This window comes from Passer montanus, unplaced genomic scaffold, assembly GCF_014805655.1.
Source record: "Passer montanus isolate IOZ18808 unplaced genomic scaffold, ASM1480565v1 scaffold5, whole genome shotgun sequence".
NCBI classification, from domain to species: Eukaryota; Metazoa; Chordata; class Aves; order Passeriformes; family Passeridae; genus Passer; species Passer montanus.
This window is the reverse complement of record NW_024369929.1, coordinates 1,756,127-1,784,011: the sequence shown is the minus strand read 5'-3', so window position 1 is coordinate 1,784,011 and position 27,885 is coordinate 1,756,127. Positions and strand designations below refer to the sequence as shown.

Sequence of the window (27,885 nt, the reverse complement as noted above, 5' to 3'; positions counted from 1 at the left end):
TCTCTGAGTCAATATGAATTGTCTTGGATTAAAATCAACAGCAGACAAGATCTTTTTGTGTGAATTTTCTCTGGGACAGAACAGAACTTTCAATTTTTGTCATATATTCCTATGTCTGTATGCAATGATTATTTTGTGATGCATAGAAATCAGTGATGTTCAGCAGGTGAACACCAGGTCCTCCACAAGGACACCAAAGCTGCTGAAAAGGGTAGGAGTCTCAGTTGAACAAGTATGTCTGTTAGTTTCCATTCTTTTTGCCCTGGAATTTAACATAAACATGTTAAATATAATAAGCACATTGTTTCCATTTGTAACAGTAGGATACAATCCAGCCAGGTAATCATGTTATTGATAAGTTAAAGTGCCTGTTTTCTGAAGGGGAAAGTAATGCAAATGCCATTCATTTTCCAAGGCCAGAGGAAAGCATATTCTCCATGCACTCCAATTTCACTGATTTTCTCTTCTAGATGCCACTTTCCTGGGTTTTTAGTCATGAAATGAATGTAGTTATAATGAGTTTTGCCTATTATCAGAGCATTCGTCAGAAAGACAGATGGTGACTGTTGTATGTCAGGTTCAGCCCATGTCCAGGAGCTGTGAACTCCCATAAGAACATAATGCCGTTGTATAACTTGCTCCCTGTGGATATAAACCTATGGGAGAGTATCAATTATTAGTTAAAGAGAAAAAAGACTGATTCACTGAAAGACTATAGACATATACAGCAGGATTGTGTGTATTACAGTATGTCAGACAAGACACAAGACTTGGCTGGAGAATGGTAAATAACATTTACTTTACATTCCACCATTGTTTTCCATACCAGACAATTGTTTCTGGATCCTTTAGGGCTTCTGGGGTGGAAGTTGAGAAATTTTTTGGTTAATGTCAGACCTGGAGAAGTGCTGAAATCCCTTTTAGCAGATACACTGTGTCACTGTGCCAATGTAATATGTTGGCCTTGGCCTGCTGCCTGATGGTGTTCTGTACTTTGTCATCAGCATTTTCCAAGAGGTGCCACCAGCTTGGCTGCTGGGCTCAGCAGTTTAGTAGATGATCCAAGTGTTGTATCTTTATGCAGCATACATTTAATGACAAAGGTTTTACTAAGAGGAGTAGTTCAACTTTAAAATCCACCTTTTTTCCTCCTACTCTCCCCAGAGCTGTGACTGAGAGTATAAACCAGCTCATCACACTGTGCACCCAACAAGCTCCCGGGCAGAAGGAATGTGATAACGCACTCAGAGAACTGGAGGTACTACTCTATTTCAAAAGTTCCTATAAATAAAAATGGACCCTTATAAATGTCTGTTTCCCTTGTATTCTGTGTGTGAATAGCTCCTGTTACTGTCTCCTCACTTTATCTGTGGCAGGGGTTTTAACTGTGCACAAGGTGAGCATGGAACCCATGTAAACATCTTGTATGTTTGGCCAGAATGAAATTTGCTACCCTGTCCCCATCCCCTCTGTCCTGCCCTCCAAAGATACACTTTAGTCCTTATTATTCATATTTACTGTTACTTAATCATGACAAGATGGACATTTCTACTACCACCAGTGCACTGGAGGGAGCTGCAATATCTTGGTTTTTCCACTTGCAAGATGTCGTTGCTGGCATCCCACTTTAGGATGATATTTGCAGTCTTCTACCTTGACCTTTCTTAGTGCAGACTTTTAATGCCTTGTTTCTGCCTTCCCTGTCAAACTGATACAATGTGTGTGTCAGTACAGGCTATTGCAAGATAAGTTCTTGATCCTGAGTGGAAGGTTTGACCCACCTAAATAATGGGTCAATTGAAAGACCTCCACTGATCACAGACAGGGCCACTTTCAGTAGCAGGAAATAATCTTTTAATTTAAACTAGGTATTTGTTGTTTACTGTCAAGGTCAAAACATCAAGGGGTGACTGGCCTGTGTCAAGAGCATAAAATACCATTAAACTTTTTATTTCTAGCCCTTAGTTAGCATCACAAGGATACAAAAGTTATTCCAGGATATTGTGAGTTTTCTTGATATACAAGTCCATGGTTATCATCCCAAAATGTTATAGGAGATCCCCTAGGAGCCACTTTGTCCTCCTGAATTTTTAGCTTCCTAAACATTCTCTCCTTGGTCACAGGGAGTGGCAGCAAATCCAAAGAATAGAAACCAGGAAATCAGGCTGTCACGTAAAGGAGCAAGCAGGGGGAATGAAGTGCTGTTCCTCAGGACTTCCTGAAACACTAGTGGGGAGAGATTGGTGAAATGGCAGGGATGTGAAAGGTGAGAATTTCCAGCTGATAAACCATGGAAAACTGAGAACTTAGAGAAGAAATGTAGGGCAGAATAGCCTTAAAAGCCCTTGCAGAGGGTTCTGTGCCAATTGCACAGACTGGACATGCTGCCATGGATTGTGAGCAGGGCCAGCCAAGGGCAGAAGGAAGATCTGTGGCATCTTGAACTTCCCAGAGAGTGAGTTAGTGAGAAAAGCCTGGATATATGGAATTAGATTAATTTCTGGAAAAAGGGAAACCAAGGCAAAAGCAAACAGTCCTGAAATCAGACTGGAGGCTCACATCAAAGTAACTGGAGAAACCAATGAAATTTTAGAAGTCTTAACTTTTAATTTCTCATTACAGTGATTAAGCTTTTGCTTCTTCCCTTCATTTCCTGAAGTCATCGCCTACTATTCCTAGTCGTTCTTGGACTTCTTAACTACTAAAAATCATTGTTTCTCTAGAAAGAGTGTGTCTCAGCATGGATTTGATACTGTCAGTAGTCTCTGTGGTGTTCTTTGGAGATGCTGGAAAACTGTTTTTATAGAGGAGCTTACTGTCTAACCTTCCATGAGGTAGCTAAACGTGCCCAGAATTGCAGCTGAAAAGTTGTTGCATTAATTGTAAATAAATGTACAACAGTGAGAAGTTTGTGCTGGCTTGTGTTTTGCCATTCTGTTCCTTATATTCTGAAGGCCTCTGTCCCCAAAGCAGTGTAAGTGCTGTAGGAACCTTTTTTGCTTTTCAAGTTGTTATTTAATAGAACATAACATGAAGAGATGCTGCAATTATAGTGAGAACTAACAGAGAGAGACAACTGGAAATTGTTTTCTAGACACCACATCTTCACCTTCTCTTTTTAATTGCTGTAAGGCTTTAAGACAAACTTTTACAAAGCAATAGCTGAGCTGTTAAAAATACTGTTGGTGTCTCCATAACATCCTAAAGTTAGAAGCTGTATGAGACAAGTCCAAGTGTTTAAAATCATGCCTTGATTTCCTTTAGGTGGAAAGGAAATGTCAGATACAGCTGCTAGTATCTTTCTCTACTTAATTGATTTCACTTTCATCAGAAGGATTAAAAGTCTTTTCAGCATGATATTTGGCAGTAAAATAGTGTTCCTTAAGACTTGAAAAAAGGTGTGCTACAGATATTTCTTTGTATAAAAGAATTAACCTCCTGCATTTTGCAGCTTTTTACAAGTTTTATTGTCCAAGTGCATTCATTTTTCTCAATGAGTATGTGACTGGTTGTCACATTGTTACATTCAGGACTCAGAATCACCTCAAAAAAAGAAATTAAACCCAACTATATGTAGATTCCTTCCAGAAAATCTTTCTGTGTTGGGGGAATCTGTTGACACTGTAAAAGGCAGGCAGGTGGTGGATGTGTACTCAGTTCAGTAACCCCTTGTGTTTCCAGACAGTGCTCAACAAATGGCAGATGTTTTTCTTACCACTTATTTAGGTCTGTTTATGAAATTTAAAATATTACTGAAAACATGTGTTACACTGTTGACACCTGACAGAAAACCAGACTGCCTCATGTCAAGCTGAGCACCTCTGACCATATATCACTCATCACAAACACGAGGTAAACCTGAACTTCCAGGAGATTGGTGGTGCACACACATGGAGTTCCCACAGCTCAGTTCCCCTGGGTGTGGTTTCCTGCATGGCACAGCCTCAGGCAGTGTGTAGCTTTGGCTGCTTGCTGGACACAAACATGTAAAATGACAGTGGGATAAGCAGAATAGGCATGATGGTCTGTGTTCTTCTCAGCTCAGTATTTCAGCCTGTCAATAATCAGTTTGTTTCATTATTTCAGACAGTTAAATGATGGTCTGTGTTCTTCTCAGCTCAGTATTTCAGCCTGTCAATAATCAGTTTGTTTCATTATTTCAGACAGTTAAATGATGGTCTGTGTTCTTCTCAGCTCAGTATTTCAGCCTGTCAATAATCAGTTTGTTTCATTATTTCAGACAGTTAAGGGAATGCTGGATAACCCAAATGAACCTGTGAGCGATCTCTCATATTTTGATTGTATTGAGGGCGTAATGGAAAACTCCAAGGTAATTTCTTTTCCCCACCTTTGTGTCAGTTATAAAATGTGCTTGGATTTTCCAAAGTTTCCACATGCATATTGAATGTTAGAAGTGCAGTCAGTGTTTCTTGCTAAAATATCTGCCACACTCCTTGGTAAACTCTGCCCGAGATAGGTCTCTTTACAGGTAATTGCAGGTTTTGGTCACTTAGAAGGTGTATTGCCTCAGTAAGAAGTTTTTAATTAAGTAACTGGTACACAGTGCTCTGAAAGCTTCTCCTCTCTCCTTTCCTCTTTTTGACATGCTCTAGACAGCATGTCATACTTTGGGGTGCTGTATTTTGACTGCAGCTATGTTAGAACAGCCCAAAGCATGAATGGGAGTGCTGGGCAGTGAAATCCCATTGTATTGTTCTGTGCAGAGCAGCTTTGCCAAATGTCTGAGCAGTCCAGACACCCCACCACATCAGAAAACCTGTGGGAAACCTCTTCAGTTACTTTTAATCAAACAGTGCTGTACATCTTCTTTGAAGCTGGCTTTTGTGTCCTTATTATTTGATTTGTTGGAATTGTCTCATATTCCTTCCTCTCTAAAAGAAAATGAAAGTATCTAATGGATGTGTGTATCATCTTGCATCTAATGGCCTACTGCAGTCAGAGCTCATTTTGAATTTTAAAGCCATGTGAACTGAATTCAGTGGGGCATAATGTGGGAATTCATGTGCATTCTGACACTAAGATCGTTCCACAAGTCTAGGTTCAGTTTCATTCCCACTGAGCTTCAGTGAGTTTGGTTACAAAGATGATCCTGTAGGTATCAACAGCATCTTCAGGGCTGTCATGCAGTCTGCATGAAATGCACCTAGTGCCAGCTTAGCTGTGATGACTAATGGGTGACAGCAAAATTAATGAGGGGTAATTCTGTACCCTCTTAGTCATTTGAGCTGCAGTAGTGCTTCTGTTCCCTGTCAATCCAGTGTCAGTGCATGCCTGATCCCTCACACACAGAGAATAATGTGCCCACTTTAGTGAAGTCTAAAAATTCTGAAGCTAAGTCCAGGGGGTTTGTGGGCCAAAATTGGTTTCAGGCCAGCAATTGCTTGCCTCCAAGTGGTAGGGAAGCATATTTTGAAGATAACTTTGTTTTTTTTTTAATTTCTGAGGTTCTTGGAGAATCAATGGCAGGCATTTCCCAGAATGCAAAAACTGGGGATCTTCTAGTCTTTGGAGAATGTGTTGGAGTTGCATCCAAGGCTCTTTGTGGCCTCACAGAAGCAGCAGCTCAGGTAAGAGACTGAAGGCTGTAAAGCAATTAAGTTTTTATTTTTTAGCAAGCTCATGTTCTGGGTTTGTAAATCTGAAATTCACTTCCCTGTGGGCAAGCAAGTGATGACTTTGTTTTACAGTGTGTTCTGTGTATATCACAGAAATTGCACAAGCTGCAGGAGGAGCAGAGTGCAATAACATGAGTTTTCTAAGGAAGGGAAATGCCATCTAGAAGGAAGCTTTGCTGAGGATTAAGGTTTAAATGGAATTCAGGTTTGCAGCTCAAGCTCAGAACTATTATATCATAGAGAAATGCACAAAAAAGCCACAGTTAAAAGTAATGAATCAAGTTGTAGGTTGTAGAAGTCGTTAAGGAGCACTACAAATTTCAACCATTGTAACTTAGAAGAAACCTGTTTCAGCTGTTCAGATACTTCTGGAATAATCAAAATTCTAAATTAGGGTCTGGTCTCTGTGGTTTCACTGATCTGATAACTGAGTGAACTATAAAGAGCTGGTACAGTCACCTTGGTGAAGGATTTGGCTGTAGGGGATTGTGCTCTGCATCTGAATGCCTCTTCTTGATTCCCCCAAATGTGTAATGCCTTGGCATGGACTAAATCTCCTGTTAAGGTGACAGAAAATTGTATCTGTAAGAGTTATGAGAAATCTTCAGATATGATTGTGACAGTTAAGTTGTGGTTGTTGAGAGGCATGAAACTTATAACTGAGAGAGGAGGTGAGGTTGGCCATCAGACACTTTGGGCTGCAGTGAGACCAACAGCTGCAGGCCTGATGGGACCTGCACTCAGCAGAAGTGCCTTTGCTGGATTGCTTTTACAGTCTTGACAAAAACCTCCACTGCCTCCAACCGTGGCTAATACAGTAAAAACTTTACCAGTACCTGTAATCTTTAAAGTTCTCTCCACTGGCTGTGCAAGTGACAAGCCATGTTTTCGGGGATAGCAGTTGTCTAAACAGTGGACTATTAGTTTTGTTTCAGCTAGTTAAATTTCTAAAGTGTAAGGGTATATTTTCTTGGTTTCAGTGGATTCTGGAGATGTATTGCTAAAAACAAATGGCAATAGTATTTCACAGTATGATTTCTGAATAGTCTCTGACCACCATGTGCTATGACATACGGCCAGTTTACCAGAGATCCTAGCCAGAATTAGCATGATTTATTGGGATTGTTTTCTTCTTTTCCCCATTTGCAGGCTGCTTACCTGGTCGGTATCTCGGATCCAAACAGCCAGGCTGGCCAGCAGGGCCTCGTTGACCCAATTCAGTTTGCCCGTGCCAACCAAGCGATCCAGATGGCTTGTCAGAACCTGGTGGATCCAGCGAGCAGCCCCTCCCAGGTGACTGCAGGGAGACATCCCTCTGGGACACGGGACTTTGTTCCTGTCCAGCCCAAGGAGTTTTGGTTACTGTCCCACTCCTCTGACGTTGTGCCTGTTCTGTGCTGGTTTTTCCAGGTCTTATCAGCTGCCACCATCGTGGCCAAGCACACGTCTGCTCTGTGCAACGCTTGTCGCATTGCTTCATCAAAAACTGCAAATCCTGTTGCCAAGAGACACTTTGTGCAATCTGCCAAGGAAGTTGCAAACAGCACTGCTAACCTGGTTAAAACTATCAAGGTACAAATGCTGCTTAGTTGTGCTTTCTTCTTCCTTTGTGATTTAGAGGGTTTTCTCATTTGGTTTTTTCCCCTCTGTTGAGACAAAATCAGACCAGTTAGAAGTATATTTTTATATTCTTGGGTATGCATGGTTTAAAAAATCACTAATTAAATTTTTGAAGATCTGAACTGGAAAAACATGTCCAGTGGTGCATCTGCTGAATTCAAATTGAAAAAAATGGGGTAGTTTTAATATTAGGAGAGGCAGCTTGCCCATCCAATATGAGACCCCTCAGGACTGATGTATTTAATGAGCTTGCACCATAGGAATAATCTGCCAGCAACTGGAATGTGAAGGTTTTTAACGGTGTTAAGTTCCCCAATATATGGAGATTTTTGGAGCTATTTCTGACAGCTTTACTTTATCAATAGAGGGAAAAAAAGGAAATAAATAATAGTGGGAACCAGAGAGAAGTCATTTTTGTTGCTAGTAGTCTTCTGTTAATAGTTACCTCTTATTTTACAGATTACTTCCAGCAGTTTGGTAGGGGGTAGGTTTTTTTCATGCAAGCAGAAATAATACTTATGAAGCTGTGGAGAATTCACAATTCTGAACCCTTCTGGAAGCCATTAACTGATCTAATCTGATTTCATTAGCTGAAATGTTTATTCTGTGATTGTGAGAGAGATCAGATGACTTGGCTGAAAATGAGAGCAATACATTACTCATTTGCTTAAAACAGAAATAACTAAAAATTTTCAAAATCAGTCCATAGGAAACAGTCACCTTCACAAACCACAAAAAGGTGGGAGTTGGCCCCTTCTACCCTTTGGAGTGTGAGGTTCTGGGACATTTGAGAGACTTGAGCCCCATCAGAGGGAGATTTGAGAGACTCATCAGAGTGCAATGACAGAAAACCTGCAGCAGATTAAAGTTTAGGGTCAGTAACCAGCTGAGGAAGGAAACACACTCCTGCAAGATCACATTCTTTGCATCAATCTTTTTTGTGAAGGAGCTTTCAAATATGCTCAACATGTAGTGGTTTAAAACTGGGAAGACTTGAGCCATCTTCCTTCCATTTTGCTAAAGAAAGCCATTCAGACAGAGCTCGATCCTGATTCATTTCCAGGCACTGGATGGAGATTTCTCGGAGGAGAACCGCAACAAGTGCAGAATTGCCACTGCACCGTTAATAGAGGCTGTGGAAAATTTGACAGCATTTGCTTCAAACCCAGAATTTGTCAGCATCCCGGCACAAATTAGCACTGAGGTAAGCAGGATACTGCATTTCCATCCTCCAAAAGCTGAAAAAGTTGAATGAATCACATGTTGGGAGAGTGAGTGTGAAGAGCCCAAAGTATTTCCTTGGATTTCTGGGTGTTCACAGGGCATTCTGCTGTGTTGTGTTTACCCTCTGATCTTGACTTTTGTACCAGTTTGCACAGTTTCGGTACAGTAAGTGCTGCAGGTCTGCTGTTAGCAAAGCCATGCAGCACAGGTGATTTGCATATTTTAGTAGCTGGATCCTTAGATGCACTACAATAGTAAATATCCCCTTTGTTTTCCGTCAAGAGCAGTTTTAACAAATGAAACCTAGTTCTGACAAGAATCAAAGGGATGTTGCTGGATTTTTTCCTTTTTACCCACAAGTTCTGCATCCTCAAACTGTGTAACTACAGCAGAGTAGAATGTGAAGAGAGTTATAAAGGATTCGTTGGGTTGGGTTTTTTCCCTCAGGGAAAAGAGATAAAAAAGCAAACCCCTCAGGCTCTGTAAAAGCTTTGGAGTAGAGGTCAAGTGTTGTTACTGGCCCTCCAAGGGCTGCTTCCTGCTTTTCTCAGGCTCTGATCCAGATGGCAGTATCAGATGATGCAGTAGCTGTTGCAGTCTTACAGCTGTGGGGCTGTAACTGAAATCTGAATGTGTCCTCCAGGTCTGTGGTACCTGGGTTTGTCAGATTATAAAATAAAATAGATTCACAGATGATAACCCAGTCAAGAGTCATCAGTCATCACTTGGACTTAGTAGTCTGACTGGGGAAAGTGCACATCTGTTGATGACAACAATTTTTGTGACAAAATGTATTTTCAATTATATTTCTGTAGTCTGCAACTAGACTGGTCATTGTTTCTCATTTCTCAGCTGGAAAATGCACTTCTTAACTTGAGACGTGTTTCTTAGGTATGTTTTGCTGAAAGCTGTTGAACTGATTATTTTTGTTCTATTTCGGTGTTGACTATCTTTGAATATAACAATAGTACAATGGAGGAGACTATAATTCCATTTTAATGTTGTTAATTAAATAGACTTCTAGGAGCAGAAAGTGTGGATGAACTCAAATAACAATTCAAATGTTCTTTCTGTTCTTTTACCTTCCTGACCACAGGGATCACAAGCACAGGAGCCAATTCTGGTTTCTGCTAGGACAATGTTGGAGAGCTCATCTTTACTGATCAAAACTGCCCGTTCTCTGGCTATCAATCCCAAAGACCCTCCTACATGGTCTGTACTAGCAGGGCATTCCCATACAGTCTCAGATTCTATCAAGAGTCTTATTACCTCTATCAGGTATGTCTTTTGTAGTAATTGAGCAACTGTTCATAAAGAAAAATGCCATATGGCCATTAGCACTGTGTTATTTTTCACTGATGGAAATTACTCTGTGATGCACAATATCTCCCCAGTTACACTGGGTGTTTAATCATAATTGATGACTGCAGCACCCTGCAGCACAGGGCTGTTCTGTGTTTGTGTTCTGTTCTCCTTCTCTGGTTCAACCCCCAATTCACTCTAAGGTAAATGTAATAATGGATGCTGTGGAAAATGAGCACTAGCTAATATTACCTCCTTGCAGATCGTGTACCAACATGAATTCTGTGGGAAATAGCTGGGGTTTGGGGGTTTTTGTTTGTTTGTTTGTTTGTTTTTAAGTGGTCCTGTGTGCATTCAGTAAAGACCCTGCTCCTTGCCACCATGCTCAGCTGAGTGTCTGTCTTGCAGGGACAAGGCCCCAGGGCAGCGAGAATGTGACTTCTCCATCGATGGCATCAACAGGTGCATCAGGGACATTGAGCAGGCCTCGCTCGCTGCCGTGAGCCAGAGCCTGGCCACCAGGGATGACATCTCCGTGGAGGTGAGGCAGAGAGCACAGGACAAACAGAGGAGTGCTGGACACCCTGCTGCTCAGTCACAGCACAACCCACTGCCAGTGAGGGGAGAAGGGTCCTTACAGGGGTCTTTCTAGGCAAAGTCATACACAGACAAAAGTATAGCACTTCTTCAAAGATCTCAAAATCACCAGGGAGTAGTAGGGGTGAAAGTAGTTATTTTTTACTGCCACCCATATATTACTGACTTCCTATGGTGCTATGACAGACTGAAAGAGTTTTTGTGGTGCCTTGCCATGTGGAAGCCAGGATGAGTTTCTGACGATTCTTAACAAATTTGTTTTGGAAGCTGGTCTATTAGTAGAAGTTCAGTTACATAAATGTCAATGTTCTTTTTTCCTAATGCTTAGTTTGTCCTTTAGTAAGTGAAATTTGAAGTTGATGTTGATATGTTCACTTTAAGAAAGCTTCCTTCTCTGCCCTCCTCAGTGTCTCAACTCACGTTGGGATTGTCACCTTGGTATTTGTCTTTTCATAGTATTGCTTCTTGAAATGACATGTTTATTGAAGTGCTTTCCTCGGGCTGTAACACTGCATACTAGAAACATGTCAGACCAAATGAAGCTGTGCAGAAGAAGTCATTGCAGGAAATGTTATCATTCATTTTAATTGAAAAGAAGCTATTGTGTTCACCATGTTGAACTGAAGAAAATGTTACCAAAAATGACAGTTATAAAGCAGTAAAAGAAGGTAACAAAGGGCAATTTTTTTTTCTCTTGCCTATTATGAGAGTGACCTTAATCCTGATGGCTGCCAAGACGTCAAGTGCCAGTTGAATTAAAAGCCAGTATTTATGTCTTGACCAGGCCACTAATATGCTTGTAATATGTTTACTTCTGTCCTGCAGACTGTATTCAGGACTCCTTATCTCTGTCCTTCAGAGATGTGACATTTTTCGTTTGCCAGTGTACTTGTTCCACTTGCTTCAAAATCTGCAGCCAAATTTTTGTTCTTGCATTGTATTTTCTGCTTTGAAAAATGTTTCTTCATACTTAAATCAGTGCTCCTGACAGTTTTCTGATTGGTGCAAGTGATACTAAATCTTTGTCAGGGCAAAAATACCTTGGGAGTTGTCAGGGGGACCGTTAATCACATTGCAGTGAGAAAGAACACCTAGCCCTGAGTTTGCTAGTGTCAGCACTCTCTCCCCACATCTGTCATATAAACCTAAGAGGAGCAGGCCCATCTCAGGGTTGCTGTTGCTGAAAGAGGATAAGGGAGAAGAAATGAGCCAGTACGTGAGAAAAACTAGCAGTGTGGATTTCTGCATTCTGCCATAGCAGGTCCCTTGAACAGCTTTGAGGATGTTGGCTGGTCCAAGGGTGATTGTCAAGTGTGGTACAACTGGATGAGAACAGCTGTGATAGCAACTGACAATTTCTCTTTCTTTTAGGCTCTACAGGAGCAGCTGACATCAGTTGTACAGGAAATTGGCCACCTCATTGATCCCATAGCCACTGCAGCTCGGGGAGAGGCAGCTCAGCTGGGGCACAAGGTACTGTGCTGCCATGACAAAGGCGTTAGAAATCTTGGACAGCTGAATGTTAGGGAAGACCCCAATTTCACAGCAGTTTCTCTTCCTATGGGAGAGCAGAAGAATACATTTGTAATGAGAAAAAAAATGGAATTTTCAAATACTCAGAGCCAAGACCCTTTTATATTTTGGGCCAGAGGGGAGAGATTCTTATTGAGGTTTTTGGTTAGGGGCTTTGTGTAAATGTCTCTCTCTCCTCTGTTATGTGGAGTGTAAGTAGAGTCAAACTCATGCTTGTAGGATGTCTGTCCCAAAAAACAAATATTAGAATGTACATACCAAAAGCATATTTACCATGGTTATTGCAAGATTTAGAAGTTTCTCAAATAGCAAGTTCTTATCCTGCATATTCTTGAGAGTAAAAACTGCAGTGGCAATGATTGAGAGGCTCCTCCCTTGGCCAGAGGAGATGCTTTTCAGGGATGCTCTTGAATAGCACGTGGCTCCTGTGACAGTCTTGAACAGTTTCATGTGACCTCAAGGGACCATGTGCTTCTGGAGGAGGAGACGTGTGGCTTTGCAAAGGAGTTGGGCAGTGAGGGGAGACACAAGCCCTGGGCACATGATCCAAACCTAGTGCTGTACAGTGCAGGAGCCCTGTGCTCCTTGAGCTAACCCACATCCCAATGGTAAGCAGGGAATGTGTTTTCTCTGTGTCACCTGAGAATGTGGTTAATGGCTTTCTGGGGTTGTTCTGGCTTTCTTAGGTAACACAGCTGGCAAGTTACTTCGAACCCCTTGTTTTAGCTGCAGTTGGTGTGGCATCCAAGACACTGAATCATCAGCAACAGATGACCATTTTGGACCAGAGCAAGACTCTAGCAGAATCTGCCTTACAGATACTGTATGCTGCCAAAGAAGGGGGAGGAAACCCCAAGGTAAGGTGGCGTGGCATGGCATTAAGGGTGAGAGAGGAAGGCAAGTCTGGCAGAAAACCCAGCACATATCTGCTATACAGTCAAGGGATATGTTTGCAGTCAAAGTGCCAGTGGCAGCTCTCCTGGTGTCTCCTGAGAGTGGAAACATTTCAAATCCAAGACAGGATTCAGTCTTCTCACAGCGTTGTCTCAGGGGACACAAAGTCAGGGTATGACAGCAGCTATCTAGGCTCTCATAGAGAAAGGAAATTATTAAAAAGCAGGGTTTGTCTGGTGCATGGTGCAATGGGATGGGCCCCTGGGCAGGAAGGAGCAGCATTGCACAGCCCTTTGTAACTCAGGTGTGATTTGTGCCTCACAGAGAGCTGCTGTCTTTAGAGCACATTTAAAAAGACACTGGCACCCGAGGCTGAAAGTGTGGTGTGCCACAGCTCCTTGTAGGAGTTAACAAGTTTTGTTCTGTCTGCTTTGCTGCAGTGTTTTACTTGTCATCTTTGCCCAGAAGTGTTAATTTCAGTGCCTTTACTGTTTTAATTTCTTCTGATTCACACATTGTTTTGCAGAGAGAACATCCTCTGACTATCTCAGTTCTCTCCTTCTGTGTCCTCCAGGCATCTCACACTCATGATGCCATCACTGAGGCTGCACAGCTGATGAAGGAGGCTGTGGATGACATCATGGTCACTTTAAATGAAGCTGCAAGTGAAGTTGGCATGGTTGGAGGTATGGTAGACTCAATTGCAGAGGCAATGACCAAGGTGAGCATAGAAATAAATCCCTTTCTCACTTTGTGTTTGAAAGCTGATCCACATTGCAGAGCTTTGGGCAAATTGGTGCTGATGTAGTGGTCAGTTATGAAATGTTGTCACTGGAAACATGAAGATTATTTGATTTTGCATATTGTAAAATAAAATTGATGTGGGCCGTGGTGCTCACATTTACAACCTACATGTCAATAGAATTCCTACAAAATAATTTGTTCAGTAATATTCTGGCATTTAACTATCATCTTAGGTCAAGTGACCTCTTATTTTTGCTTCCTTTTTTACCCCTTCTCTTTCATGTTAGTCTCTTAAATGAAAAGCAGGCCAACTCTAGAAGCAAGGTACTTTCAGAGAAGATGATGTCAAAGCCCGAAATGCTCTGCTGTGCTTTGTAATGCATTCTACTGAAGATGTATAGTTGCAAAGTGTACATAAGTTCAATCCAAATATTTGGCTCTTCCTATCCTGACTTAAAGATTGAAGACTTTAGCACATAAAGAAATCTTACATTATCTTCTGTCATGAACATTTTGGACTGTAACTATTGCACCTTCCTTTCTCTATCAGCTGAGAAGAGCAGATTGTTTGATCTTGCATGAGAAGCAAACCTCATGCTCAAAAACCTTTGCCCTGTACATTCTCTGCATCTTCCATGCTCATAACCTGGGCCCAAGTATTTGCTGAGTTTCTTTGTACATCCTGGTGCACTATTTTCACTTGTGTATCTTGAGAGAGATCACAGAATTGAATATATAATACAATTTTACTGTTGCCTGTAAAGTATGCTGTTTATTGTGACTTTTTAATGCTGTGGTTTTCCCTCTGTCTTGCAGCTGGATGAAGGTACACCTCCAGATCCAAAAGGAACTTTTGTAGATTATCAGACCACTGTGGTGAAATATTCCAAAGCCATTGCTGTTACAGCACAGGAAATGGTAAGAACTTACCTTAACAGGGTCCAAACTCTGTGTATACAAGGAACATGGAATTATTTGCACAGTGTTGAGACTCTTGATCATCAAAATTTCAATCATCTTACCTCTTTTGGGGTAATGGAGCAAAAGGAGTGGTGATCTGGTCAATTTGACTCTTGGATCTTAGTGGTGTGATCATGCAGGGGTCCTCTACAGGAGGAGCACTGGATTGTATTGTGGCTCTTCTGCACAAAAGCTCTTTATTTGGCTCATTTTGAGAAGAAATAAAAGGAAAACCACATATTTTTTCATCAGCCCGCCTAACTGAGCTGAAATGGCACCTTTTGTTCATCAATGACTTTGGGATACTTTTTCACACTTACCGTTTCATGTAGCCAGTGAAATATCATCAGTGTTTTCACATCTCTATAATGCTTAATGAATGAATGCAGATTGACATCCCACACTGTCCTTTTCTTTCATTCCTATGGCTCACCTGGGTTTAAAAAAAGAAAAAAGTGACACCTGTTGAATTGAGGTTATTCTTGACTTGTGTTTCACAGTAATACATGATGTGTCTTCCCTTGGAACAGTACAGTGGTTACTAATTTGTTGTTGAGAGAGTTGAGCTGACTGTTCATGAGTGCCACAGACAGGATTTTTCACCAAGTCGATTGCTCTTGCAGTCAAGACAGGTCCATAATTCTGCTATTTATGACAGTAGAAATTTGTCTAAAACTAGTTTTGTCCCAGGAGTGAACCTCCTTTGCTTTTACTTACATTAATTTGAGACAGAAGAACAATCTCTGTTAAAAGGTAGGAATTTTCTAAAGAGAGATTCAGTTATTTGTACTGACATTCTACTGAGACATTCTGGGTCATCCTGCCTATTTCTTCTCCATCCTGTTCCCTCATCAGAGATGTGTTTTGCATTGGTCCTCAGATTTTTTCCATTTCTGTGCTTCCACGTCTCAGCTGAGGCTGGTGGGATTAGCTCACCTTTGACAAAATAAGGTGGCTGTGACACACAAACCCCATTTTCCTTCCCAGTCTGAATAGCTGTACATGGCCAATGGCCCCTCTGTGTCAAAGAGTGAAGTATTGGCTCTAACTGCTGCTCTTGGATTCCTCTGTACCTGCAGCAACTGCCCAGTTGCCATGACTCTAATAAAGCATGTTTGCTTGAGTTTCCTCTGGAATTCTTGCTGGAGGACACATCCCTTCCATGGCAAGAGGATTACCCCATTTTATCAGCGTGGCCAAACAGATGAGTGTGCTTCTAATCTGGGGTGTATTAACAAGTTATTGTCATGCCTGTGAATTTTCTGTTTCTCTTGCCTTTGTTCTTTTTTCAGATGACTAAGTCGGTTACTAACCCGGAGGAGCTGGGAGGACTTGCATCGCAAATGACCAATGACTATGGGCATTTGGCTCTCCAGGGCCGAATGGCCGCAGCTACGGCAGAACCAGAGGAGGTCTGCAGATTTTAGACCTCTTTATTCTCTGTACATGGTGGTGTTAACAAGGGTGTTCTTTTACTGTGAAGAACACAGTAAAGGTGACAAGCCTTGTTATAAGAATTGCCCAGTCAAAGAACAGAAACCCTTTGTCAAAACCTCTGTCTGGCTTTAGAAAGGAACAGCTCAGGATAAAAGTGGATAATTCCATAGAACACAACAGAACCTCCTAAATTACTTGGGGCTTTCACTTACAGGCAACTTGCAAATACAATGAAAACTCTTAAAACTTGTTATTGTGTGGCTTTCCTTAAATCTTGCATGTTTTGACAAGTTACAAATATTTATATGCTTTTTTTTATCTTGCCTGTAAGTGATTTTAAGTATAACTTGCTATCCTGAAAGTGAGATTCATGCAAGCAGTTGGGGCACAAGTGTCTTTTGCTGAAGGACATCCTCCACAGCTCAGAGTTGGAATGTGGTGTGGGAGAAGTATCTTACCTGCCTCGTGCTAAGTGAGGAGGACGGGCTGTTCACCTCCGTTGCATTAACCTGTTGTGGGAGTTGCTGCATCTTCTCTGAGCACAACTGCACAGCCCTTTCACCCCTCTCTTCTTACTGGAGCATAGACAAACTTTGTCAGGATGGGGTACAGGGTATCTCACCTTCTCCAGATGTATCAGATTATCTACCTAAAAGTCCTTTCAAGAGTTTTTGACTTTGTGCTTACACATCCTCCTGATAGACTTAATTAAATGTTTTGTGCTCAGTAGCTACAGGAAAAGCAATGCCTTGCACTTGGCTCAATATTGCTAAATTGAGTTACAATTTCTGCATGTTACTTTGTGCCTGAGGTTAAAATAATTCCATTTGTGATACTAATGGCTGTGATTCCTGCTCATGTATTAATCCCAAATCACACTGGAATGACAGCATACATGCAGGGACTACAGCTATCATGTTTCAAACAGGGACCCTACATCTTAGAATGTGAGAGTATTAATAAATTGGAAACAGTAATATCAGGATTTTCCCCATTTCAGTGCTCCACATGGATGTGATTGATTCTGGAGAGTGAAGACTGTGAAAGCTTCAAAACCAATCAAAGAGAATCACATATTTATGTACTTTTGTACCCTATTTCAGCAATGCACCGTATCATGGGCTTTTACCTGTTGCACATACCTCAAGTGCAGCCCATGCTGACAGGGCATGAAGTAGCATTGTTTAAACATGAAGTTGCACATGCTTGAATTATGTCCCTTTAACTTGATTACCTGCCCTACCCTTTCTCTTTCCCAAGTCACTCCAGCCCTGTTTCATCAGGGAGCCTTTTATAGGGTTGTGCTTCATGTGTAGATGGAATTACATCTGTGCTTTTTTTTTTTAATCTTTGCAGAGGACATAGTGGTGGGCAGAACATTGGTATTCACCAGAGAGATGGTGTTTCCATTTCTGTTGACACAGTGTACCAGCATGGCATTTATTTGCTTTCTTCTTTCTTCCTTTACCCTCTGTCTTCTTTACCATCTAGATCGGGTTCCAGATCAGGACTCGGGTGCAGGAACTTGGCCATGGGTGCATCTTTCTTGTACAAAAAGCTGGAGCTCTCCAGATTTGCCCTACAGACAGCTACACCAAAAGGGAGTTGATAGAATGTGCTCGTGCAGTCACAGAAAAGGTAAGATGGCTTCCACTGGGAGTAAACCAGTCAAACTGGATTCAGAAAACTGTTTATTTTAACTTTGCACTGTAGTACAATAGTGTCTGAATTACCCAAAGGTCTTGCTTCTCTTTCAAGCATTCAGTGTTCCTGTGCTGGATTAGCCCATGATTAGTCCTTCCTCAGGCCTTGCAATAAAACTTCAACCTCCTGTCAGAGGGACATTGGTCCAAAACAATATCCTAAGATGTGAGATGGCTCTTGTGCCTTGTGAGGCACTCCCTGGCCACAGTCACTGTGAGGTTGCTCAGTGACATGTGGTTTCATGCAGCAATGTCCTCCCCTTTTAGGACAGAAGTAACTGCCTAGAACAGCACCTTCAACTCTGGGGCTTCTTGTTCCTTGGAAACATCCCCTTCAAATAAATGGCCTGGGTAGTTTTGTTGAGCCTTTTTGATGGCATCTCTCTCCTTTTATTGGACATGAACATGGAGAGTTGGTGCCAGCAGTTGTCAGATCTCACCAAGCACCATTGTTTCAGCCTGTGTTAATGTGCTCTCAGCTGTACCAGCTTCATTGTGTATCCCAGGACTGGTGACAATTCCAAATTTAGACAGGGGTAGATATTACCTTGTAATTAAAGTTAAAGCTGATGAAGAGAGCGGTAATGATTCACAGCACCCACATTCTCTCATTGACTGCCTTGTTGCTTTTTGCTGTTTCTAGGTCTCCTTGGTGTTATCTGCCCTCCAGGCAGGGAACAAAGGCACACAAGCCTGTATTACTGCAGCTAGTGCTGTGTCTGGGATAATTGCAGATCTGGACACCACTATCATGTTTGCCACTGCTGGAACCCTTAATGCTGAGAACAATGAATCATTTGCAGATCACAGGTCAGTGTTGCTGAAAAAGATGGAAGAGTGCATCTGGCAGAAGCCAGTGGAACTGGCAGAAGAGACTGGGACATGGAGATACATTTTTACCTTTTTGGATTCCTGTGACTGAAATTGAATGAGGCAGGGGAGTGAGAGGAGTAATAGGAAACCTGGGATTTGGCTTGTTTGTGAAACTGCATGCTCAAAATTATTTCTTCTTTCACCCAAATGTTGCTTTGTATTTGTTGTCCTGACATGTCGAAACACAGATATGGGTGGGGAACCCTGACCAGGACACGCTCTCTGTTCCTGTTGCCATTTTCCCTTCTACCTTCCTTGGCTGTGATTACTTTAGTTTTTCTTACAATATGCTGATTATTATGGGTGTTCAACAGCTGGTACTTCTCTCACAGCATGGCCAGATTTTCTTTTAGCATTCAAATACAATGCTCTCTGATGCTACTGCCCAATCTCTTTCTTTTCAAGATGGGCTCATTTTATTACACTGCCCTGCATTTGCCCCAGATGCTCTGCTGCTGTTTTAATAGTTGGTTTTTGGTTTGTTTTTTTCTTTTAACTTACACCCTTGACCTGTGTTATGTTATGAATGGACACTGATATGATGATTTAGATCAGCTCTTTCATGTAGCTTTTAGTCACCATAACACTGGAAAACACATTTTTCCCCTCTTCTCATTTTCCACTCCTTCCCTGCTTCCTCTTCTTTTGCTACAGGGAAAATATCCTGAAAACAGCAAAAGCTTTAGTTGAAGACACCAAATTGTTGGTTTCTGGTGCTGCCTCAAGTCAGGACAAATTGGCCCAAGCAGCTCAGTCATCAGCTAACACCATCACTCAGCTTGCTGAGGTAGTAAAATTGGGAGCAGCTAGCTTGGGATCTGATGATCCTGAAACACAGGTAAGCTGTTTTAAGATTTTCTGATGCTCTTACAGAGGACAGTTTTCATTTGGCAGAACTTTGTGTGACTTAATGCTTTTAAGAAACACAATATGGTTCTTCTCCTCTGGGACTTTTCTGGGTTTACTCAGATATCACTTGTTTAGAATACAGTCAAAAGGCTCAAGCATTGATTGGAACTAGTCAGGCCTTTGTGTAATCCTTCTGCTTTTACTTCACTGCTGTCTTCCAGCTGGGATGCTTCTGGCAAAGTATTTGGCTTCTTTGTATTAACTTGTGAATGGAACTCTGGCTCATCCCATTTTTGTTCTGAAGAGCTTGCAGGTCTTTAAAGCTGCTTTATCCAGCTTATGTCTGGACTATGCTGTGTATTATTTGTGTAGGCTGACAAACTCTTGCCATTTTCCAGCCATATGTGTCTTGTTTTTCAATTAACACTACAACCTTTTCATGTGGATTATCCATAATATTTCTTCAGTTTCTTGTTTGGATCTCAGTAAAATGGAGGCAAGCAAGCAGATGTTTGAAAAAGACATAGATTCTTTTTAGCTGTGCTCTGAAAATCACACCCTCATGCTTTATTGACTGAGCCTTATGGCTGTTTCTCATTCCATAGGTTGTTCTAATCAATGCCATCAAGGATGTTGCAAAGGCCCTTTCTGATCTCATTGGTGCTACCAAAGGTGCTGCCAGCAAACCAGCAGATGATCCATCCATGTACCAGCTGAAAGGTGCTGCCAAGGTAAAACCATAGTCTGAAATTTTATTTGCAAGTGTCTGTGCAATCACATGTGATAAACATGTGGAATTTTGACTTCAGCAATTTCTAATTGCCTGAAAACTCCTTTATTTGTTTAATTATCATGGTATCATGGCCAATACAAGAGTTGATATTTAGTCCTATAACAAGTAGAATTCATGAAGTCTCTTAGGTCCTATTAGAAGTAACAATGCTTCCCAGCTTGCCCTGCTTCATACCCTGAAACAGGAGGAAGGATTCACACGGTATTGTCTTCGCTTCTCTCTTCTTCAGGTGATGGTAACAAATGTCACGTCCCTCTTGAAGACTGTTAAAGCAGTAGAAGATGAAGCTACTCGAGGGACAAGAGCCCTTGAGGCCACCATTGAGTACATCAAACAGGAGCTCACGGTACAGAACTAAATTGTCCTTGTGGGTTTTGCAAGTGTGTCCTCGTAGAAGCTGGGAGCAACTGCTTCCTTTTTCTTTAGACCTTAAGCTTTCAGTACAGATACTGTTTTGTGATCTGATGCTGTTCACTTTTTTTTGATCCTGGCTTTGGTAGATTCTCCTCAACATCACTCTCATACTGTGTCTGCAGTTTAAACTCTTCTATTTTTCCTTTATTATGGAATGATCCTACCTGTGGTAGGTGGCCTGCTATTGATATCCTGTGTAAGCAGGAATTAATGACAGTGTGGAATTGTCTCTCAAATTAGGTATTATACCATGACAATTATTTCCCTTCCTCTTAAGACATATACTAGTAAAGAAAAACCCTTAACTATTCTTCTTACTAGTATAATTGTGAATGACGAAGGGCAAGCAAATAGAGGTTGTACATTAAAAGAAAGGAAGCAAAAACAGACTAAAGCTCGGGAAAGGAAAATATGTGATCAAAGTAAGGTTGTGCAGCTCTTGTTACCCATGTCTTCCCACAGTTCCTGTATTCCAGAATTTGTGTATTGTCAGGTAATTTGAACTACTTTCACGTTATTCACCCTGCAAAATTCTGTCTTCAGGTTTCTAAGGGAGACTAAATATAGCCTCAGAGACAACGCTCCACCTCTGCTTTTTTAAGACACATTTGAATATTTTAGTGGTGATGTTCTCAGTCTCTATTGCTCTGTGCCATCAACAAGCACTTGGTAGGGTCCAGCCTCTGCAGGGGAAGGATCTCCTCATGTGAGCAGACCAGTCTAAACAGCAGTCAGCGTGAGAAAAGAATATAATGAAAGGAACAGTAATTCTTTTCATGTGGTAAGGCTCTGAAAAGCTGCCTGTAACTGTCTTGTGGATAGTTAAATGCAGATGAGATGAATGGGTTAACCTTTTTTATTGTCTCCTTCCCTCAGCTTATTGTTCCTCTCTGGTGTCTGTAGGTGAGCAGCCTTATCAGATCCAGGCCCATGACAAGCAGGAATGATAGCCAAGTACTCCAAATATGTTTCTAATTTCCTGCTGCTCAAAGGCTGCTTCCATTCGCTGTCTCTTTCTCATGGTTGTTCTGCTTTGACTTGACTGGTATCAGAGTTTCCTTCTGCTTTCACTTTTAGGTGTTTCAGTCCAGCGAGGTTCCAGAGAAGACATCATCACCTGAAGAATCAATCCGGATGACGAAAGGAATCACCATGGCAACTGCCAAAGCTGTTGCAGCTGGGAACTCGTGCAGGCAGGAGGATGTGATTGCTACAGCAAATCTGAGCCGCAAAGCAGTAGCTGACATGCTAACAGCTTGTAAGGTAAAGATTCCCTTCCTTGCCTAGGATTATTTTGTGTTTGCCTGCTTCCAAATCCATAGAACATTATATATTTTCAGTTTTCTGCTTTTCATATGAGAAAGTTAAGAAAATTGTAAGGGAACCTCTCTCAGGATTTTTTTGTACCATGCAAAAAAAAAAACCAAACCTAAAACCCAGCACTAATATTCAGTTTTCTTTTTGTGAAAATGAGGAATTTTATTTGAGCTGAAATTCCCTGGTTTCCAGTCAGAAGACAAACGATTTGTGCAAGTAGTAGAATATACCAATATTCCTGTGGTTACAAATATAATTTCTATATTCCTAGAACAGTGAAAGGATTGGTGAAAGAAATCACTCTGATCTATCTTTAGCAGTTTTCTTCCCCCTGACTAAATCTGTTGGTTTGCTCAATTTCTTTTGTGCTTTTCAAAAATGTGTGCAATTTTTATTGCAATTTTTTTTTTTAGAAAAATAGCTGTAGCCTTAAAAAAATAGTGTAGCTCTATTTTCTACATTGTATGCTGCATAAATGACTGTTAAGCCATTTGGCCTTTTTCTGATGATTAAAAAATCTAGGCATAAATGGTTAAGAAATGGGATTATGAAGGTCTCATTCCATTTGATTTTCAGTAGTGACTGTAGTAGTAAGCTGCCTTTGCCTGTAAATCAGTAACTTTTGCCTTTCCATGTATGGAAGGTGACAGTAAAATAATGATGCTCTCTGTGTGGTGTCTGATTTTCAGTATCTGGTCAAATCCTAACTGCCTACATCAGTCCCAGACTGATTTTTAGCCTAATACTGCCCAAACAGAAGGGTTATGTTTGTTTTTAAAATGATCCTCTTTCAAAAGTGCAAGTTCTATTTAGAACTGCCTTTATTCAAAACCATGAATTAAACTTTTTATATTGACTTAATTTTGTAGCAGGTTTTTCAGTGTCTATCAATTCTTGACCACTTTGCATGCTTCAGATTTTGATTTGTCTTTCCAAACAGACAGCAAAGTCTCAAGAACAGAATCCTCTGGTTTTAGTAATGTTATAAAACTCTTCCATGCATGCACAGCCCAGTACATACCTTCAAACATCTATTTATGAACATTGCTTTTTCATGTTTTTATGTTTACATTTGCTCCCAGTTAATTTAATGATTTTGAGTGGTTTGTGCAGTGTAAGTGGCTGACAGGATGAAACTTCCTCTAAATAGAACAGTGAAGGTCTGGGATGCTGCAAAAGCCTTTGTGACCTCCCAGGGAATTCTTTCACAAAGAAAGGAGTCAACAGAAGGAACAGGGCTGGGTATCATTTTATTTGCTGTAATGATACAGTGCCAAGGCCTTTCTTAAGACCAAGAGCATTTATTGGACAAACAAGGATAAAAGTCTTCAAGAACACTAATTTTATGCATTATCTAAAATGTATGAGAAAATAGCTGTATCATTTAACAAAGATTTTAAATTCAGAGTTTTAACCAGACTTGATTTAGAAAATCTTGTTTCTACAAATTTTGCTCTGAGTCTTAAAATCTTATGCCATTAATTCTACAAATTAATTACTGGATGTGGCATTTCCATGATAAGACACATTCCTTGAATTTTGGGGATAGGAACCAGCAGTCTTCGCCCTACTATGCTGAAAAAGATGTGTGATGCAATGGGACTTAGGTTTTGTGATATCTGACAAACACTGGAGGGGTTTCATAGTGATATTAAGCTACTCTGTAGAAATAGCACCGATAGATTATCAGATTTTTATGTTCTTTGGGCCAAAACAAAAGTGCATGTCTATGATCTGTGGTAGAATTGAACAGAACATAGAACAAAGCTCTGACATCCCCAGTGTCAGGAATTTGAATGCAAGTTCTATTTAATTGCCTCTTGCCTAAGGCAGGCAGTATAAGGAGTTTGAATTAACAGTTGTGTAGATGCCTGTGCTTGGTCTGCTGTAGATGAATTTACAGTGCTCATTACTAATTCAGTTGTTATGAGCAGATGCCATTTCAAAAGACAATAAGCATGCTTATTGTGGGATGTACTGAGACAACTCTCATTAAAGTCAGTGGAAATGCTGTAATTACATTTATTGAACATTAGATCAGGCCCTAAGCTAACAATTTTTTTTATTACGTGTTTGTATAAAATAATGCCATAATTAACCTGTGCACAGTACCACTGTTTGTAGTGAGTGCTGTTGGAAAGGAAGCAGATATGAAATGCCTCTCAAACCCTTAGGAAGCAATGGAAGTGAGCAGTCACTTAGCTCATTCCATAGGCAGTAGATTGAGGGAAACAACTTCTCACCTTTTCTCAGCACTGGTGGTATGGGAGCAGACACAGCCCAGCTGTGGTTCAGCCAGGGAAGAGGTGGCCCTGGGGGAGCTGCCAGCAGCCCCTCACACACACCTCCCTCCCCAAGGGGCACCAGGGCTGCTGATGGGGTTGGAATTGTACCAGAGGCAGGTACTGCTGGCTGCCCAACTGCTGGCAAAGCATGTGCAGAGAAAAGGAGGGCTCATAGTGGTGGAAGCCTCAGCATGAGGAAACAAATGTGTGTTCTGGTTCTTCAGACATGTTTCAGTTTGAGATGTTTGGGCAGACCTGCCCAGGGCTGGAGGAGAAGACATTTCTGTTATGACTCGCCATGGTGTAGTGAGATGTGTGTTCAGATGGTTCTGGGTGACAGAAACTATTTACTAAAACAACTTCTGTCACTTCTTTAGGCTGCTGTGAAGTACACAGAATTTATACTGAACCTTAAAAATAATCCCAAAATACTCTGATACCAGGCTTGGCTACATATGCAAAACACAGAAGGAACTTTCTATTTCCCTCCTACAGATGCTTGCTCTAATTCCCTGTGTTACAGTAATATTTAAGTGCAGAAGAGAGGTTTTGGGATGCTTTACAATATATACATAAGAAACACTCAGGGACCCTTTGCCCTGTTTGAAAATTAAAAAAACCAAACATAACTGTTCTGAACTTTTTGGGCTTTAGCACAGTTTGAAGTATGCTGAAGATGAGGAAAATGAGTCCTGTTCCCCATCTCCATGCCCCTCAGGCAGGGTGTTGGCGGATGAGGGGAGGTGGCTCCTGCTCTGCTCATCCCGAGCTCCCCTGCAGAGGGAGCCCGGAGACCAGCGCCCGCCCTGGCTCGGGATTTTCGGGTTGCAGGAAGGGCCGAAAATAAGTGAGCCGTGAGATAATCCCCATCTCAACGGGAGATAAGAGGCGCAGGGATGGAAGGAACTGTTCTGTGAGAGGAAATGCTATGCTTTTGGCAACTTCCACTTGGCAGCAAGTGGTACTTCTGCTCAATAAAAAAGTTCCCTAGAAGTTTATTGTAGAAAGTACAAGGCTTCAAGAGGCTGCAGGTTTCATTTTTATTAAAAATAAAATGGTTTAATTAGTTGGGCTTATATCAGATTCCAGACATTACACTTGGTGGAAATCCTTGCAATGACCTGACTGTGCTGCAGCTTCTCTCTGTATTTAAACAGCTCCAGCACTGCTATTGCTGTGTTAAATCTCTGTCAGGCTAACACCATTAATGAGCCTTTACAGAACTGCAGCTCTGCTGCTCTTCCAGCACCATTTGCTTACAATAGAAACAGCCGGCCCTTAAGCCCAAATGTCATTTGCACACTATAAAAAATTCTCCTCCCTTCTCTTTCCTCCATCTCTGTGCTGCTCTTCTCTTGTGGGAGCCATTTTGGATGCTAATGTTGTTTTGCCTCCTCAGCAAGCATCCTATCACCCAGATGTGAGTGAGGAAGTTCGGGAGAGAGCCCTGCGCTTCGGGACAGAATGTACCCTGGGGTACCTGGAGCTCCTGGAGCACGTTCTCCTGGTAAGGAGTCATCTGCATGCATATTCTGGGTTGCTTCAAGGAGAGTCATCTCTCTGCCCTCTTTCTCTAGTGACACATTTTTATCAGTTTGTCACAAGGTTATGAAGTTTTTTGTCAGAGAAAGCTAAAGGAAACTCAGTACTTCAGCTCCAGCTGTGAGACAGAAGGAATACTGGAGTACTTAAATGGAGCTGCATTCTGGATCAGAGTGGAGGCAATATGGATCTGAACCTAAAAAAGGTCCCTGACAAAGGAATTAAAATAAGACATTTCAGCATTCTTTTAAGCCCACAAGAAACACTAGACATATTAGGCACAGGCCTGTCCCCCAGACTGAAGAGGTTACACAATCTTTATGGAGGCACTTTCACAGCCACACCTACTCCAAGCCATCCCAAAATCCCCAGCCTGCACTGCCTCACAAAGAACTCTCCAACACATCAGACATGGCACCCCCAAAGCTCTGCATAAAACTTGTACACTCAAATCCAAACTCATGAATCCTGCTGTCAGTGGGCTTTGCTTGACCATACATAATTATCCCATAATATATTGGTTATCCCATAATATTTGTTCTTCTGTTGCCATTACTTTTGTAGGAAGAAATAATATGTGTTTGAACTAACATTTATGAGATACTGAAGTTTCTGGAGAAGACTTAAATAAGCAATCAGCTTCATGGATCAGCAATTTCCCTTAGGTGGCTCTCAGCTGACATATTAAAGTCTCTGAAACTGAAATTTGCAGCCATAACTGCAGATTAGCAAACCCAAATCAGTTTTTCTGCTGAGAACAGAGCATGTGTAATTATTTGCATCAACTTGCTGAAATTTATAGATAAAGTAGAAGTCCAGACACAGTTGTTCTTGCCACTATCAGGTAAAATAGTTCAAAAAAATTGGAACTTGCTAGTGGAATTCTTAGAGCTGTATTGCAGTAAGTGATTTAGCATTCGATGTCTGATCCATTTTTAGGTTAGAGGACTGTGGGGAATTTTTCAGATTTGACCCCTAGAATGCTAGCACGATGTGTTTCAAACTAAGCTCCAGAACAGACCAAACACTTGAATCAATTTTTGCTCATTTTATTTCTGTCTCTGCCAAGTCAAGAGGCTTAAGGTAAGAAAGGCATGTTCCATTTTATTGAAGTAACAGGCCTTTTCTATTTTAAGCCTTTTAACATTCAGTGCCCTGAAGCCACGAGCAAGTTCTGCCCTCTCGTACCACCCTCTGCCCCTTCCCCAGTGTTGGCTGCCTCTGGTGGTTTAGAACCCCTAGGTCTGCAATCTCATTAATTTATAACCTCCAGAAATGCAGATCATGTAGGATTAGGAATCTAATTGGTCCATCTGGCACCCTGTGATACAGCTGTAAGTTCAGTTATACCCTCAGTGGTCAGGCTGGGCATGCTTGCATGGGTGCCTCAGCACATTCAGCTGCCAGATTTCTTTGAAAATTATACATGTTAGGTGCAAGAGGTGTCAGATGCAGCATGTAAAATTTCTCAAGCCAGTGTATTAACTTGTGTAGAGGTTGCATTGGGCAAGTGGCACAAAGTGACTGGTTTGCTCAAGGGACTATTCCACTAATCAGCTAGCTAGGGTAGGGCCAGGAACATGCTAATTCCAGTTGAATGGCCTGCACATCTTGGTAAACTCCTTGTAAGCTGTACTAGTGAGATTCAAGACTGACCTGACTTCCTGCACCCCCATATGCTCCATCCTGGTCAGTGTTGGTCCATGCTGAGCTGAGGGGAAGTCTGGAGCTGTGCAAGGCAGTGCCACTTTCCTGATGTGCACCCACCACTGTAGTGTCAGCCTTTGCTCCTAGTGCCTCACTGACAGTTACAGGTCTCTCACTGGGCTCTCACACAATTGCTGTACAAAATAAATTTTTCACTAGAGTGCCTTGGGAATCTTCCAGCATCCTGAAATCCTTAATAATGTGCGTTCTCTTTCTCTAGATTCTTCAAAAAGCAACTCCAGAGCTAAAGCATCAGCTGGCCTCTTTCTCCAAGCGGGTTGCAAGTGCTGTCACAGAGCTTATCCAATCAGCAGAAGCAATGAAGGGTGAGTTGGGAAGCCAGACTACCAGTGTGGTGTGCTCATTGCTCCAGAAATAATGACCTGATATTCTGTGTCATATATACTGCAGGGTCTCCTCAGTTGTTTCCTGCTGTTATCACTACATGATCCTAG

The 27,885-nt window shown here is 41.5% G+C and overlaps 1 protein-coding gene across 7 annotated transcripts in view; it reads left to right on the top strand.

The window, feature by feature from the left end:
• The window catches only part of TLN2 (talin 2), a 142,018-nt gene that overhangs the window by 97,368 nt on the left and 16,765 nt on the right, over positions 1-27,885 (top strand). For 6 of the 7 annotated variants that reach the window (XM_039722844.1, XM_039722845.1, XM_039722846.1 and 3 more), the window contains 21 exons: positions 1,165-1,258; positions 4,241-4,330; positions 5,466-5,588; positions 6,786-6,929; positions 7,047-7,208; positions 8,320-8,460; positions 9,577-9,758; positions 10,191-10,323; positions 11,751-11,852; positions 12,599-12,769; positions 13,381-13,527; positions 14,367-14,468; positions 15,803-15,922; positions 17,439-17,585; positions 18,294-18,460; positions 19,178-19,361; positions 19,978-20,103; positions 20,395-20,511; positions 21,657-21,842; positions 25,581-25,688; positions 27,651-27,756. In XM_039722844.1, coding sequence (XP_039578778.1) covers positions 1,165-1,258; positions 4,241-4,330; positions 5,466-5,588; positions 6,786-6,929; positions 7,047-7,208; positions 8,320-8,460; positions 9,577-9,758; positions 10,191-10,323; positions 11,751-11,852; positions 12,599-12,769; positions 13,381-13,527; positions 14,367-14,468; positions 15,803-15,922; positions 17,439-17,585; positions 18,294-18,460; positions 19,178-19,361; positions 19,978-20,103; positions 20,395-20,511; positions 21,657-21,842; positions 25,581-25,688; positions 27,651-27,756 — 2,852 coding nt within the window. The remainder of the gene's footprint in view (positions 1-1,164; positions 1,259-4,240; positions 4,331-5,465; positions 5,589-6,785; positions 6,930-7,046; positions 7,209-8,319; positions 8,461-9,576; positions 9,759-10,190; positions 10,324-11,750; positions 11,853-12,598; positions 12,770-13,380; positions 13,528-14,366; positions 14,469-15,802; positions 15,923-17,438; positions 17,586-18,293; positions 18,461-19,177; positions 19,362-19,977; positions 20,104-20,394; positions 20,512-21,656; positions 21,843-25,580; positions 25,689-27,650; positions 27,757-27,885) is intronic. The other variant, XM_039722848.1, reaches the window with a different exon arrangement.